Below are 15,269 nucleotides of genomic sequence, written 5' to 3'. Positions count from 1 at the left end.
AGGGCGAACAAGGCCTGAGATTAGAAATACCAGTTCAGATGCCATGCAGCAGCAAGGAATGTCCACAGCACCTTGTGTCTTATTTTAATTAACAAATGTTTTCTTATTTCATTAAAATACAAAATAGAAAGCAACATTACAGTTATTATTGGTCAAATACTCATTAGGAGAAGGGGTGCAAAAATGAGAGTTTGGGTCTCTTGGAGAGTTCAGGCCAGGTCCTATCTGCCAACAATATACTATGTTCAAGTATTATCCCCATATTTAAAAATGAGGTACATTTAAAAAAATGTATCTATAGAAATTGTCAGTTTTAATACTAATTCTTCTATTCTATTCTATTCTTTTTTCTTTTCTTTGAGATGGAGTCTCGCTCTGTCACCCAGGCTGCAGTGCAGTAGTGTGATCTTGGCTCACTACAACCTCTTCCTCCTGGATTGAAGCAATTCTCCTGCCTCAGCCTCCTGAGTAGCTGGGATTACAGGTGCCCGCCAGCACACCCAGCTAATTTTTGTGTTTTCAGTAGAGACGGGGTTTCGCCATGTTGGCTAGGTTGGTCTCGAACTCCTGACCTCAAGTGATCCACCTACCTCGGTCTCCCAAAGTGCTGGGATTACAGGTGTGAGCCACCATGCCAAGTCTGTCACATTCATTTTAATTGCCTCTTAGATTTTGCTTTCTTATCACTTATTTCCAGGCACAGTAACAATTCCATATAATGATAATCCATGTCTTTATAATTTACCCAATGGCGTTATATATGACTTTTAATTATTCTTTTACAAATCAATTGTTTGGGTCTCAATTTTGGTTGAATACTCTTTTTTTTTTTTTTTTTTTTTTGAGACGAAGTCTCGCTCTGTCACCCAGACTGGAGTGCAGTGACACGATCTCGGTGCCACCACACCTGCCTAATTTTTGTATTTTTAGTAAGAGACAGTGTTTCACCATGTTGGTCAGCCTGATCTTGAACACCTGACCTCGTGATCCACCCGCCTCACCCTCCCAAAGTGTTGGGATTACAGGCGTGAGCCACCGCCTGCACCCGGCCTGAATACTCTTTGAGCCAATCAAATGTTATAAATTAAAATCACACTAACTCATAATCTTATTCCTTAAAATGAGTGACTTACAGGTGTTGTAACAGGTGACTTCTCACTGCTTGGAGAATCCACTGCACAGAAAAAAAAGAAAGAAAAAAAAGATATGAATGTGAGTATTTTCTAATTGTCTTTGTTTTTGACCTATCAGTGGAGTATAGTTCCTACATCAGCTTTAAACCAATTTTGTGTGTGTGTGTGTGTGTGTGTGTGTGTGGTAAGTCAAGAACATTAGAAAATCATAATAAAGCAGACAACCCCTGTAGCAGGTTGCACCCATCACCAAAAGAAGTTTAAACTACTATCAAATGATTGATCACATCAATTAACACCAGGTACTAGACTACAGGAAGCAAAAACTGTTCCTATTAGTACTGATTCTTAGTGCAGCTTGCATTGTGGCTTGACTGAGCAGTTCCCTCACTGTGTGGCATGGAGAAGTACCATACAAACAAAGGCCAGATGTCACCCAGGAAGCAAACACAGTGACACAGTTAACAAGAGAACTATGATCAGTTTCTGGTAAATGCTTTTAATCTTTTTTTTTTTTAAAGGCAGGGGACTCTCAAGAAAATGATGAATATTATTATTTCTTTGAATTCTTGAAATCAACATAAAGTTGTGTGATTCCTCTCCCCCTACCCCCAATTTTAGCATAACTGGTAGTAATATCAAAGAACTAGCTCTTTGCTAACTGTGCATAAGAAATAATTTTTTCCCCAGAAATCAGAAATGAAGACAAGTGCCAGACATCATTGATCGCCCCAACATGGATTTTCGCACAAAAGAAATACAGCTACCCAGTATGCAGTTTACCTGACTGGGAGAAAAACTGGGATCGTCGCCAAGAGTTCTGAACTCTAAGCGGAACACTGGCAGTGCCAGGCGACTCTAGATCAGATGGCAGAACAGAACAAACAGAAAACCATGAAAACTGGGGTGAGAACTGAATAGAACCATGCTCCCAAGTACTATAGGGAGTTTGGCTCTAGTCAATACCAGAATTGAGAGTCAGTAAATCTACAGTACAAAATGTCTTAATAACACACATATAAAACCTGAAGACATGTACAAAATCAACAGAATCAGGACAGTTTATGCTATTGTCTTCTTTGGTGTTAGATGAAATTTCATAGGGTCATACTTAATGGTGATAGTGTTAAAATGTTAAATCTCAAAATGATAGAATGATATACTATGCAAGAACAAAAATGTATAATTTGTATTGCTTTTTGGAGAACACTAGAAAAGTATAAAAGGCAGCAAAGATGGGTGGTTTAATTACTATCTCATATACATTACACATCATAAAGGTTATGTATAGAAGTCTGTGGCAGAAGTTTTTTGTATGTATAAATAAAGGTTGTGTATATGCCTTTCTGTGGTGGCTCATGGCAAGGATTTGCATCCTTAAACTCTGCTGTTGTCGTCATTTTCAATAAAAAAAATCAGTTTTTAATGCGCACATATTTTACTGAAACATCAGTTTGAGATATCTTTCTGCTGCTGAGAGGCAGCTAAGAAAAGGAAATTTGTCACTTTCAAATGTATTTTATGACTGTTTTCAGGGCATTTAAAGACTGAATGCCTGGGTGTGTGTGTGTAAGGAAAACGTGTGGAACATCATTAGGGTCGATCAGCAGATCTTCAGTGACCTGTATGACCAGTCTATGAATGGATGACTTTATAGAAATGGGGGAGAGACCACTTTCTGGGGGAGAAAGTGTTAGGTGTGGCTCCAGGATACCTGATCCTAACCCTAGAGTTTCATTGGACTTGATGCTTGACTTCAGATCAGTCTCTTAAATGGGTGCTGGGCAGAGACCTATGCCTCCCCCATTTCCCCATCCCAATTGAAGACAAATCATGTATTTTAAGGTTACATTTATTAGAGGTCTCTGGCTTCTTGAAAGATGGAAACTTTATAAATGTCAAGCAATTATTACTGTTATTTTCATATCAATCAGTGATATTTTTGGTGCACAATTTAAATAAATACTTGAGGCCAGTGGTTTTCAGAGTGTGGTGAGATGTGCAGCATGAGCATCACCTGGGAACCTGTAAGAAATGCAAATCCTCTGGCCCCAGCCTAGACCTACTGAATGAGACACTGTGAGAGTGGGCTCCAAGCCCTACAGGGACCCTGGCACACAGGGTTTGAGAACCACAGTGAAAAACCCGATCTCCACAACATGAACACTCTTATTTTAAAGAAAGGATTCGAGAGTAGTTTATTTCTGCCTGACATCTTGCTTTATTCTTTTACTCCTCCTGCTGCTATTCTACAATTACTAGATTACATTATGAATGCTTATTCTGGGCCAGGTATTGAGCTAAACACTTTTTATGGATTCTCCCATTTGGTATTTCTAAAATCCCTATGAGATTATTACTGGTATTATTTCTAGTTTACAGGTGCTGATTAGAGATTAGGGGAAATCTGATGGGTAAGGTCACATAGCTAAGAACTAGACACACGAAAATTTGAACCCAGGCATTCTGTCTCCAGAGCATGCAGCTATAATTACAGTTTCCATGAACCAGATGAAAGTATTCATACGGTTTGGCTATGTCCCCTCCCAAATCTTGAATCATAGCTCCCATGATTCCCACATGTCATGGGAGGGACCTGGTGGGAGGTAATCGAATCATGAGGGTGGGTCTTTCTTGTGCTATTCTTGTGATAGTGAATAAGTCTCACGAGACCTGATGGTTTTATAAAGGGAAGTTTCCCTACACAAGCTCTCTCTTTGCTGGCCACCATGTAAGATGTCCTGTTGCTCTTCCTTCATCTTCCACCATGACTGTGAGGCCTCTTCAGCCATGTGGAACTATGAGTCAATGAAGCCTCTTTCCTTTATAAATTACCCAGTCTCAGGTATGTCTTTATCAACAGCATGAAAACAAACTAATACAAGTATACAACTGGTGTATTCCAAATACAATTCTATCTTAAAGAATACATTTTGAAATGTTTCAGTACTCTACTAAATTTTATTTTTTAGTCATTCGACTTGGGTAAAGAATGAAGTAAAGTTTCTCAATTCAGCAGCACATTTTACAAAATCAAAATGCCTCACAATAAGTAATGGAATGTGTAAATTTATAAGAAAACAAAACATGGCTTTAAAATGGCTTAAAATATTTATTCCCTCTCTATACCACTTATCTACACAATTACAAAGTACTAGAAATAGGGCAGAATTAAAATTGGTCCAAATATGGCCATTTGCTGGCCCAGTTGTGACACTTTATTTTTAATTCCCTTCAGGACAGTAGGACGGACAAATTTAAGACAAATGCTTTGAAAACAGTATTAAACTTGTTTCCACATTAAGAACCTAGTATCCATCAGCACATGTACCAGTTAATTATTGCCAAGAGTTCCCTGTTATGTAGATAAAACCCAACTTATCTGCCAAACATCAATAATAGCTCATGGAAGCCAACTCAGATTCTGCCAGTGGCTCAAATAGCTGCCCACCCTTAAAAAGAAAAGTAAAAATAAGCTAAATCTACAAAACACACTGGGGAAAGTCTGTTAAAAAAGAAAAACAAGAAACCCTACAGTTCTTGCCTCCTGAACTCTGGCTGTTTCTTTTTTTAAAAAATGTTTATATTGAAAATTTTTTTTTTTTTTTGGTAGCGACAAAGTCTTGCTATGTTGCACAGGCTGGTCTCAACTGCTGGCCTCAAGTGCTCCTCCTGCCTCGGCCTCCCAAAGTATTGGGATTACAGGTGTGAGCCACTGCATCTGGCCCATTTCCACATCTAGAGAGAGATCTCACAGCAGTAAAACTCAGCGGTCTAGTTGTTTTGAAGAATAGTCCCTCTGGGTTGTGGAATTCTCAGAACCCATCCTCCACTGTTCACATCCCTCAGGGCCCTTTCTGGTGGTCATGGGCACCTGGGATTCCCACTAGGATAAAGGGATTCAAATTGGGTTCTTAAAGAGTAAAGGGGTGAATTCACAACCCTATATATGGTCTACACAGTACTTGGGGAATTTTCAGTGGTCAGTGCCATTTTAAGACCTTCTTATAGGCCCTAAATGCCCACGTTTCTAGAGGCAACCCCTTCCCACATTATATCAAACACATTAAAATACATCAAACATATTAAAATATATCCTCAGTATGTATGTGTTAAACATTTTTAAATCTTTAGTATTATGTATGTGTATTACACACACACACGTTTCTGATATATATATGAGAATGTAATTTATGTAATACACACACATAAAGATTAAAATGTTTGTTTATAACCTGTTTAATCTATGATGGTGAATGATTTCTCAATAATCATCATGCATCCAGGAATTATTGTGGAGTAAAAAAAAAATAAAGCTTTTTCTCAAAATTACTGTCAAATTAAATGGACATTTATGAAGACTAGAATTAACAGTGAAATATAGATAATATTAAACTTTTTATTAAGTATATTAATTTCTGATTTTATGACTTTTTATCTTTTTATATTTTGGAGATAATACAAATTTTTTTTTTTGACACAGCTCTGTCACCAGGCTCGAGTGCAGTGGCATGATCTCAGCTCACTGCAACCTCAGCCTCCTGGGTTCAAGCGATTCTCCTGCCTCAGCCTCCCAAGTAGCTGGGACTAAAGGCGCATGCCACCACACCCAGCTAATTTTGATAATACAAAATTTTAAAGCTCTAACACTTGTATAGGCTCTATTGTGCCTATAGTGCCTGGCTGACCAAATGGCCTTGGCAGCTAGGGTTCCTGGTCTGCTCAAATAGAGAATCCGGCTCCAGCTTTCCATTCTGAAGTCATAAATTCAGCTATCACAGACTCTGGCAAACACCCTGGCTAAAGGAATAGCAACATAAAGGACGCAATCTTCCTTTAAATTAAGTAATAGTTTCCTACAGATGGGCCCAGAACATGTAGACCTAAAATAAAACATGTCCTCTTTACCTTGAGAATTGAGATTTGGCAAATGTAGTTGGTTGGCTTCAGGCATTTTGTCCAGAAATGGAAATGTCAGCGTTGCTTCGGGTTCTGGAGATTTTGGCTTTACCACCTGGACAATGGAAAACAGGTATAAACATTGCAAGAACTGTCCATTGATAAATGCACAGGTGACACACAATTTAAGGATCCATGGCTGTTATAGAAGTCATTCAGTTCAAACATTTAACATTTAAATTTAAACATTTCATTTTTTGTTTCTTCCCTAGAACGCTTTCATCCTTCTCTACATTAATAGAGCGTCAATTTTTTAGATAAATCAAACATGAGCGTAAAAATGTAATGACCACTTTTCTCCAAACGAGAAGACAATATTACATCTTTGGAATTATACATTACTCTCTTATTTTCTTATTGAACAATCACAAATTCTCTTCATGGTACCACACAAAACTGAATTTGTAATGTCAGGAGATTAGATGTTCCACATAAGATAATTAAAACAAATCTTACTCCATAAGTGCTAAACATTAAAGTAGTATTACTTTTCAATGGACATTATTCTAAAGACATTACATAACCCCCCACAAATTTATGCAAAGCACATTAAAGACAGTATACTTTGCCTGCTGACAAAGAAGCATTATTATAAACAACCACTGTCGAACAGTGCCTTAGTATCTGATGCCCTTAGGGAATTTTTGAGGCATGTTAGACTACTTGTCACTACTTGTAAATAGTTCCAAAATTACAGACTTTAAAAATTCTTATGTTTGCTTTGTAAAACAGATTTTTCTTGTTATTGCTACTTAATTTTGTTTCTCCTAATCTGAATGACCTTTAGTAGAAACACCCTTCTTCTGGTTTGTTGCTTCCGATTAGCTGATTGCTGAAAGACCAGATTACCAAACTTATTAAAACAAAAATGTCTAAAATAAGCATTGGTTGACACTGTGCATAGGTCTGAATGAGGAGCGTGGCTGTATAAATTTACGTTTTTTTCAGCTGCTCGCAGGACCTTCTCTGATTCACTCTTTGGCTGGTGGCTGTGTTCCCTATAGATCAATGACCTCAGGGCGAGTGAGACCACAGAGCACTTGTTTCATCATATGCTGATCCCTAATTTGGTCCTCAGAATAAATTAATGTTAGAATTTATCCTCAGAAGGATTTTTTATGAATAATATATTCAACTCTAAGAGAATCTTAAAGAAAACTAATCACCTCATTCTGCATTACAGAGGTCAACGAGGTGTCCAAATGAACGTTGGTGCTACACAGCAAATGATAAGGTCTAGCCTTCCCAAAGCTGACAACCCACCAGTCATTAACCTCATAGCATTTCCTCGTAGTGGAGGCTGGCAAAAACATGTTTCAGTAATGCCTGGTTGTAAATGAAACAGTTAAGGGTCGTCAGCAATGATCAAAATGACCGCTATGTAAAAAGGTAAGCCTGTAAGCATGGGTGCTTTGCTTTATAAAGGAAACACTCTCAAGTGAAATCAGGAAATAAAAGCTGTTGCAATCACAGTGGCCACCATTCGCCCTTTATCTAAGAGCTAACCGTACAGTAAGAAAGGAAGAAAAGGGAGAAATTCACATAGTCTAAGTGAGAAAAGTGTTTGATTCAAAGACCATGATTCCATTTGCTCATCAGCTGGCAGGGGTTCTTATCCTGGAGTCAACAAAACAGTATTCAGGGGCTATATATATATTTGGCACCACATGATACCAAGAATAACTTGGTAATCCTGCGTATTTTATTTTACGCTTAAAAAATATTCTGAGAATAATGTTTACCAGATGACCAAAAGGCACAATGCACAAAAACACACACACGAACAAACTGAAGAACTCCTGAAAACACTTTTTTCCATAGTAGGGCGGGTGTGACTCTGGTGATCCACAGATGAACTCCAAGATGAGGCTCCACAGATGAGGTTCACAATGACTGCTTTTTATTTAGGGTATTCATTCTGTTCAAGTTATATGTTTTACTTGCAATGATACAGATTTTTCCTTTCAGTTTAGATTTAAGTGGGAAAAGCAAGTAAATTTGAAAGGGTAATAAATAATAGTAACTAGTGTGATGCTGATAAAGCGAAACCTGCAAAGGTGGGAAATTCTGCCTGCCTCCCAACGTTTGACTCCCAGTTTAGTTCCCCTTTCCAGACCTGCAGACCATTAATTATCTATAAAAATGAAGAATAGCTAGGGTCTGAAATATTGAAAACGCATCAAGGCAACAGGCATTTTAGAGGCTCTACCAAGGATACAGAATTCTCAGCTCCTAAGGCCAGGAGTGCATCATGTTCACTGTTGACTATCCAGTACCTAGCACAGGGCCAGGCATGACATAGTAGGTGCACAGCCAATACTGGTTGAGTAAATGATGAATAAACTGGAACTACAAGTGGTAGATTTTTCACTTTAAGGTCATACCCAAATTGAGGGTTCATTCTGAAAGGTAGTACACCACTACGGATAGTCTTCCAGTTGTGCAAGTCCGTGGTTTTCTGTCTTGGTGGCCCATTAAAATTACCTGGGAGCTTTAAAAAATACAGATGCCTGGGCTCTGCCTCCAGAGATTCTAATTTATTTGGTCTGGAATGGGTTTGGATTGTTTTTTGTTTGTTTGTTTGTTTTTGAGATGGGGTCTAGCTGTGTCGCCCAGGTTAGAGTGCAGCGGTATAATCACAGCTCACAGCAGCCTTGACCTCTTGGGCTAAGTGATCCTCCCACCTAAGCCTCCACAGTACCTGGAACTACAGGCACTCACCACCATACCTGGCTAACTATTATTATTATTACTTTTTTTTTTTTTTTTTTTTTTTTTTAGAGATGAAGACTTTCTGGGTTGCCCAGGCTAGTCTTGAACTCCTGGGCTCAAGTGATCCTCCTGCCCTGGCCTCCCAAAGTGCTGGGATTACAGTTGTGAGCCACCACACCCAGCTAGCTTGTTATTTTTTAAATTCCCAAGAGTAATCAAGGTTGCGAACAACTGGTGTAACTGATGAATATTTTTAGACTCTGGACCTGAAAACAAATCAAACTAATGTGAATGAGATAAGACTCTAAACAAGGAAGAAACTTTAATAAAAACAAGACTTTAAAACCTATTATATCAGAATAATAATTTTCTAGGTTTCTTGTTATCCAAATCCAGTGGCATTAGAATTACCATTGCTAATAAATAGATGATTATTGGAGAGAGACTAGCCAGTAAGCTGACAGGTTAAAAAGCAAATAAGCAAACACACACAGCAAACTAAAACCTAACTGCAAGGCTTTAGAACTTATATTACACTTTTCCACACAGAATAGCCTGGCCAACATGGTGAAACCCCGTCTCTACTAAAAATATAAAAATTAGCTGGGCGTGGTGGCAGACGCCTATAATCCCAGCTACTCGGGAGCCTGAGGCAGGAGAATCACTTGAACCCAGGAGGTAGAAGTTGTGGTGAGCAGAGATCATGCCGCTGCACTCCAGCCTGGGCAACAAGAGCAAAACTCCATCTCACACACACACACACACACACACACACACACACACACACACACAAAAGAAAAACTACAGATTAAAGATAGGAAAAAAGATGAGGAGAGAAATAAATCTTCATTATTCACAACTGCCACAGCAGCAGCTAGCTGTAATATGGGGGCCATGTTAACTTGTGGGTTTAACCGCTTTCCTCCACTCCGCACTTCACCTTTTGTGACAGCACCAACTCCACCTTTCCACTCATTTCATTTTCTGGTTTCTTCTGGTCTTTTTCTTCCGACACATCATTCTTCAGCTGGGGGCTGGAGGGAAATTCCACAAAGGCCACGGTCGGGCTGCATCGAGTCACAGTTGTTGTAAAATGCTGTGGTTCTGCAATGGAGTTACATCCAGAAACGTACAGAAGGAAAAGAAAATCAAATAACTATAGGACCATTTAATCTGCAATGCCATGAAGTACATTCAGTCCATATCCCGTCCTGGCAATATAAGCTGAATGACAGTGTGCTGAGAGATATAAAAGAGCCTAAGATGCTGGAATTCCCAAAGCTCTTTCATGGTATTGAACAACAAGCAACATAAATCACGTCCTATAACCACACTATGAACAACTTAAGTTTTTAGTAAGGGTCACGGTTTACATCTGAATAACACCACATGGAACAGAATGCTGACACGAAATATATAATTATGACAGCTGGGCTAGGTAAGAGAACATCTACAGGTAGTTTCTATCCCAGTGAATGAGCAGCAACCTGATGCTTCCTTTTTTTGTATTTCAATGCTCCATTTTAACATCAGAATTTCTTAATTGGAATGTGTTACGGATTGTGAGGTATATGTATATAATGCAATGAAAATAAAGTGTCCTCTGATACATAAAGAAGAATTAGGTTCACTTTAGAAGGGGTGGAAAAGTCACTACCTAAGGGGGCATATCAAAATGTGAAGGCACAATCTAGTTTGAAAAAGTAAATGCTATTATTTTAAGTGATATTTAATTTATTTAAAAATGTTACCTAAAAATAATTTGGTAATTGACAAATTATGTTTCTCAAGTGGTAAACACTGGAGAAAGGCCTTATAAAAAATAATAATTTGGTATTGAAAGAGGGTGAGAGGTTTTACTGTTTATCAAAAGAAGAAAAGTGTTAAACGTATTGATAAGGCTGCAAAAAAATATTGAGGAACGAGACTTTCGGGAACAGGGTCTCCTTCCTAAAACCACGAATACAGTATATTAGACTCACTGTCCAGATTCATGGCACCATTTTATTCATTTTTAACTATATATGAGCTTTACCATTTCAGCATCTATTTTTATGTTTTTGACCTCTTATTGCTGTTACTGTGTGTCAAAATCTTACCCTCAATTTTTAGCATGATTTATATGGGAGAACACAATATTCTTTATGATTATAGGGATAAATATTTTAAAAAACAAAATAAAACTGTGTAGCTTTAAGAAAGAGCATGGGCTCCTATTTTCACAGCAACATTAACCATACGGGCAGAACTTCCCCAGGAAGCCTCTAGGTGGCAGCACAACCGCACCACTCCTAGAGTCTAATTACTACTTTTCTGTGGCTCAGTAGGAAAAATAATCTTGACTATTTCCATTACATCTTAAACAGTTACCATGATTTGCCTTAAAACTAGTCTCTTATGAAACAAACCTGATGAGGCAAGTTCTATATTCCCTTTTCTTGGTTTTCCACCATCATTCTTGTCCCCTTGACTATTCGGTTCCGTTTTCTCAGTGGTTGCCTGAAAAAGAGATTTTTTCCCCCTTGAATAAATGATTTCTTTAAAGGTTCTAAAAATTGTTTTTTAAGCAGTAATTTTTAGGTCAACAAAGTGGTTTGGCCATATGAATTCCCTCTTCTACTTCCCAGGCAGCTTCATGGTGAGAGCCTGGATTGGTTGGAAGGAGACATTCTATGGAGAACAGGACACCCATGCGGTTCACCATCTCCCCAAACCTCCTATGACTGCCTTGGACGCACATCCCACATTTTCTTTTCTTTCACCACCAAAAGTTCAAAATCATGGCTATCACCTACTTGTTCTTGAAAGCCTTTCAAGCTGGCTTAGGGTCATAACACCAGTGAAGTCTTTTTGTGGTTCTTTAAAGGTTACAATTAACTTCTCAGTGGCCTGTCTTGGCATAGCTGCCTGTGGCCCTTACCATTGTGGATTTTAGTCTGCAGTTCTCATCCTTCCTGGGCTCCCAGTGAATCTCTATTACTGGAGTTCTAATTCATTCTCTCCTTTTCCCTCTCCTCCCCACTTTCAGACTACTCTTTTCTCACTGGTTCTTACTCCTTTTCAGCAAAATATGGGTCATTCTGAAAGATTTCAACTGGACCCTGTTTTCCTCCACCTGTGCTGAATTACCCTCAAATATATCAATTATTCCCATGGATTCACCATTACATTCTCCGTGTATAACTCGTATTTTCATCTCCAGCTGTGAGAGTCCATCAGAGCTTCGGTTTCACCTCTAGGGTCAATGGCCTTCTCCTCCAAATTTGACAATTTCTGTTTATGGCAGCAGTTCTTCCCATCACATAAACTTTCAAGTGATCTTTGACTCATACCTCATGAATATTCATCATTTGCCAAGTCCTTCTAAGTTTCTAACATACCAGTTTTCATATCAATCATTTCCTTTCTGTTTCTATGGCTGGGACTCCAGGTTTGCCTTTCTTCCTTGTTCTCCACTAAGAAGTCTCTGTGATTTGAACCTCACTGTCCAATCCACTTGGTACATCACTGTCATGTTCATCTCCATGGCACCTCCAGTAATTACTCTAATGCTTGTGTTCCTCTCTCTCAGTAGTACTTCAATTGTGTCAGTTTTATGCTTGATGGAATTTATAATAGTAAAAAAAATTGAAACAACTTAAATATCCAATAATTGGGGAATGATTGAATGAATTACTGCATGTCCATAAAGGCAATATAATCATGAAAAATAAGATGTTGAATAATAGTTAATGATATGTGAAAATACTTACTAATGATAGGAAATGTAAACTGTATACATAGTTTGATGTTTACATGTATATGATTATATACATGCCTATACATAAACATATAGGAAAAAAGTAAGAAAATACAAAAATGTTAATTGTGATTATTTTTAATGTGCTTAAATTTTGGGTGACTTTTCCTTCTCTTTACATACATTTTATATATTCCAAAATGTTCTATAATGACTATGTATTACTTCTGTAATTGGAAAACAAAATCAATGTAATTTTACATTGTCTTTCACTGGGAGCCAATTGACTCTAGAATGAAATCCAAAATTATCCTGCTATTACAATATTTACTTAGTAAAAATAAATAAAATGTTAAATTAAATACTAGCTAGATTATATTTTGATAATTAAAGAGAGCAAGTTAATGACTATTGCATTTTTTGGTAGAAGTTTCTTGTAAAAAGCTAAAGTTAAATTTTAAAGTGTGTATGAAATATTGCATAAATTTTAAAAGGTTTTAAGATAAAGGCTAAAGTTGGTTTCAGAAAAGGCATTATTAACTCATAAAATATCCCCATGGGTTCTCGAGAACTATGAATTTATTCGTCTCTCATAAGTATATATATTTTATCCATAAATCAAATTTTGCCTCTCAAAATGAAAGGTATTTAAAGTTAATACATTGGTGGAAACCATCACTGAATTCTTTAAAAACAAAGAAATTTTAAACAACAAAACTTTCAAGTTTCTAAAAGGTTTTACAATAGCATCTAGTGGCAAAAATGTGATTTTTCTTTGGAGGACGGAGTAGTTTTGAAATCCTCATAATTAGATGGGCATTTTCTAATGATGGATAGTCATGTATCAATTCTGGAAGAACATAATATTAAGTTAAAATGCACTTTTAAAACCCTAGGCAGGAAATATGCATCACCTTGGATTTTGTAATATTTTAATATATCAATAAGTCTGAGTTGAATCCCTGCAAGAGACTTAAATGAGTGAGAATAGTTAACTGGTCTGTTTTGTTATATTTAGGTTATGGTACGTGTGTGTTTACATTGTTTGCTATATGAACCTCCAACATGGTAGTAGGATTTGAAGATCAACCAGTTTAGCACTGCAAAAGAATAAGTTGGGTTTTATAATTTAAAGTGCTGTCTTGCACATGTAGAAATATTAATACATGATGGTATTTTTGTTTTATGACATCTATATAGAAAATACTGGCAGAAATACTGATTTTTAGCTTCCCCTTCCCCACAAATGGATTACATTATAGAAAACTATCTGAGACTGGGAAACAAATTTGCAGTTAAATATTGATGAATGAGCCTCTTGAGAACACTGGTGTTTCCAAATACTATAAACAAAATAAATAACTACACAACAGGGCCAAAGCCTCACCAGACCAAAAATGAACAAAGAAATGAACATATTTTATTAAATCTAAAATGCCAATAATTTTAAGTTGTATTACTTTAGGTACTACTAAGAAAGAAAACACGCCATCTGTTAAATATGATGCACTTTTGATTATAAGACAGATCCTGATTTAGAGATGTTAAAATGTGAAAAGTGTGCCACTTAGAATCAATGAAATACGATAATTCATGAAGCCCTTTAGACCTAATGTGTGATGCAAAGGGGACGGGGTGCTCAAGCACTAACTACTTCACTAAGGCTTATTGTACCAGCATACCACATTCCAGCAACGTTTTACCACTTATGTATGCTGGAGAACTTCTGCTTTCAAGAATTCTCACATTTCTCAAGACATTTCTCTATGGCTCAGCACTCAAATACTAAACTCCAGATAACTTACCTTAAAAGGTGCTTTAAAGGTTACATCCTGACATTTGATACGGTAAATTGATAGTAGCAACAGCAGAAACTGCAATCAATATTTACTGCCCTTGCCACGTGTCAGTGCTGTTGGGCCCTTCATAAGAATCACCTCACATAATTCTCAGAGCAAGCTTAGGAGGTAGGTACCAACATGATTCCCTTTATACAAGTGAAGAAACTGAGGCCCGGGAGGTTAAGCGACTTACCGAGGGTCATACTGCTAGAAGGCAGGGGAGGTGGGAACCCTGCCTGTGCTGGTGACCTCCATGTTCCACCATCTGGGCTTGGAGTCACACCAATTCCAAGCTGTCCTCCAGTATTTAGAGGTTTTGATACATGAGAGGCAATCTATCGCCTAAGAGTCTTGTTTATTGCTGAAGTGATTCAAACTGCTTTTTCCATTCCCTTTCTTTCCTCTACCTCCCACTCATTTATTCTGCAAAAGATTAGAACTCTCCTGGAATCTCTCCCCTTCCTAGGGCTCCTGGGGACCCAACTGCCCCCAGCCATCAGCTCATCTCGGGGATTTCTGTTCAGTCCACGTTCTGAGGAATTAGGGGCCAGATACATATGTAATCCTTGTTAAGTAAATAAATATTATGCACTTATTTATGGAATGTATACTCTCAGGCTTAGTTTAAATGTATGCTAGTCATCAAAATCTGGCTACTGCTAGCAAAATATTCAGATAAAGTAAGAGAAAAAGCAAGCAATTTGAATAACAGGAACCCACTTAAAAATACTTTATACACACTGAGAAAAAGAAGGATATACATTTTCTAAAAATCTTAGCATTAATTTCAGAGTGGCTGAGTAATAGGTAGTCGATGTTTTCTCCAGTTTTCTGTATTCTGCAATGTATATAGGCTATCTGTAATCAAGGGAAATCCCCAAAGCC

The 15,269-nt window shown here is 37.6% G+C and overlaps 1 protein-coding gene across 36 annotated transcripts in view; it reads right to left on the bottom strand.

Annotated features, from left to right (window-relative positions):
- Positions 1–15,269, bottom strand: part of LIMCH1 (LIM and calponin homology domains 1) — a 340,384-nt gene that overhangs the window by 27,320 nt on the left and 297,795 nt on the right. For 23 of the 36 annotated variants that reach the window (XM_016951470.4, XM_016951471.4, XM_009447572.5 and 20 more), the window contains 4 exons: positions 11,213–11,303; positions 9,745–9,908; positions 6,042–6,147; positions 1,134–1,174 (listed from right to left, as the gene is read on the bottom strand). In XM_016951470.4, the coding sequence (XP_016806959.1) occupies positions 1,134–1,174; positions 6,042–6,147; positions 9,745–9,908; positions 11,213–11,303 (402 nt within the window). Of the gene's footprint in view, positions 1–1,133; positions 1,175–1,916; positions 1,992–6,041; positions 6,148–9,744; positions 9,909–11,212; positions 11,304–15,269 lie in introns of all 36 variants that reach the window. The other 13 variants (XM_063808788.1, XM_009447566.5, XM_016951474.4 and 10 more) reach the window with 1 other exon arrangement.

This window comes from Pan troglodytes, chromosome 3 (assembly GCF_028858775.2).
Source record: "Pan troglodytes isolate AG18354 chromosome 3, NHGRI_mPanTro3-v2.0_pri, whole genome shotgun sequence".
Taxonomy (NCBI): domain Eukaryota; kingdom Metazoa; phylum Chordata; class Mammalia; order Primates; family Hominidae; genus Pan; species Pan troglodytes.
Note: the sequence above shows the minus strand (reverse complement) of the source record. Positions and strands in the feature narration are given on the sequence as shown.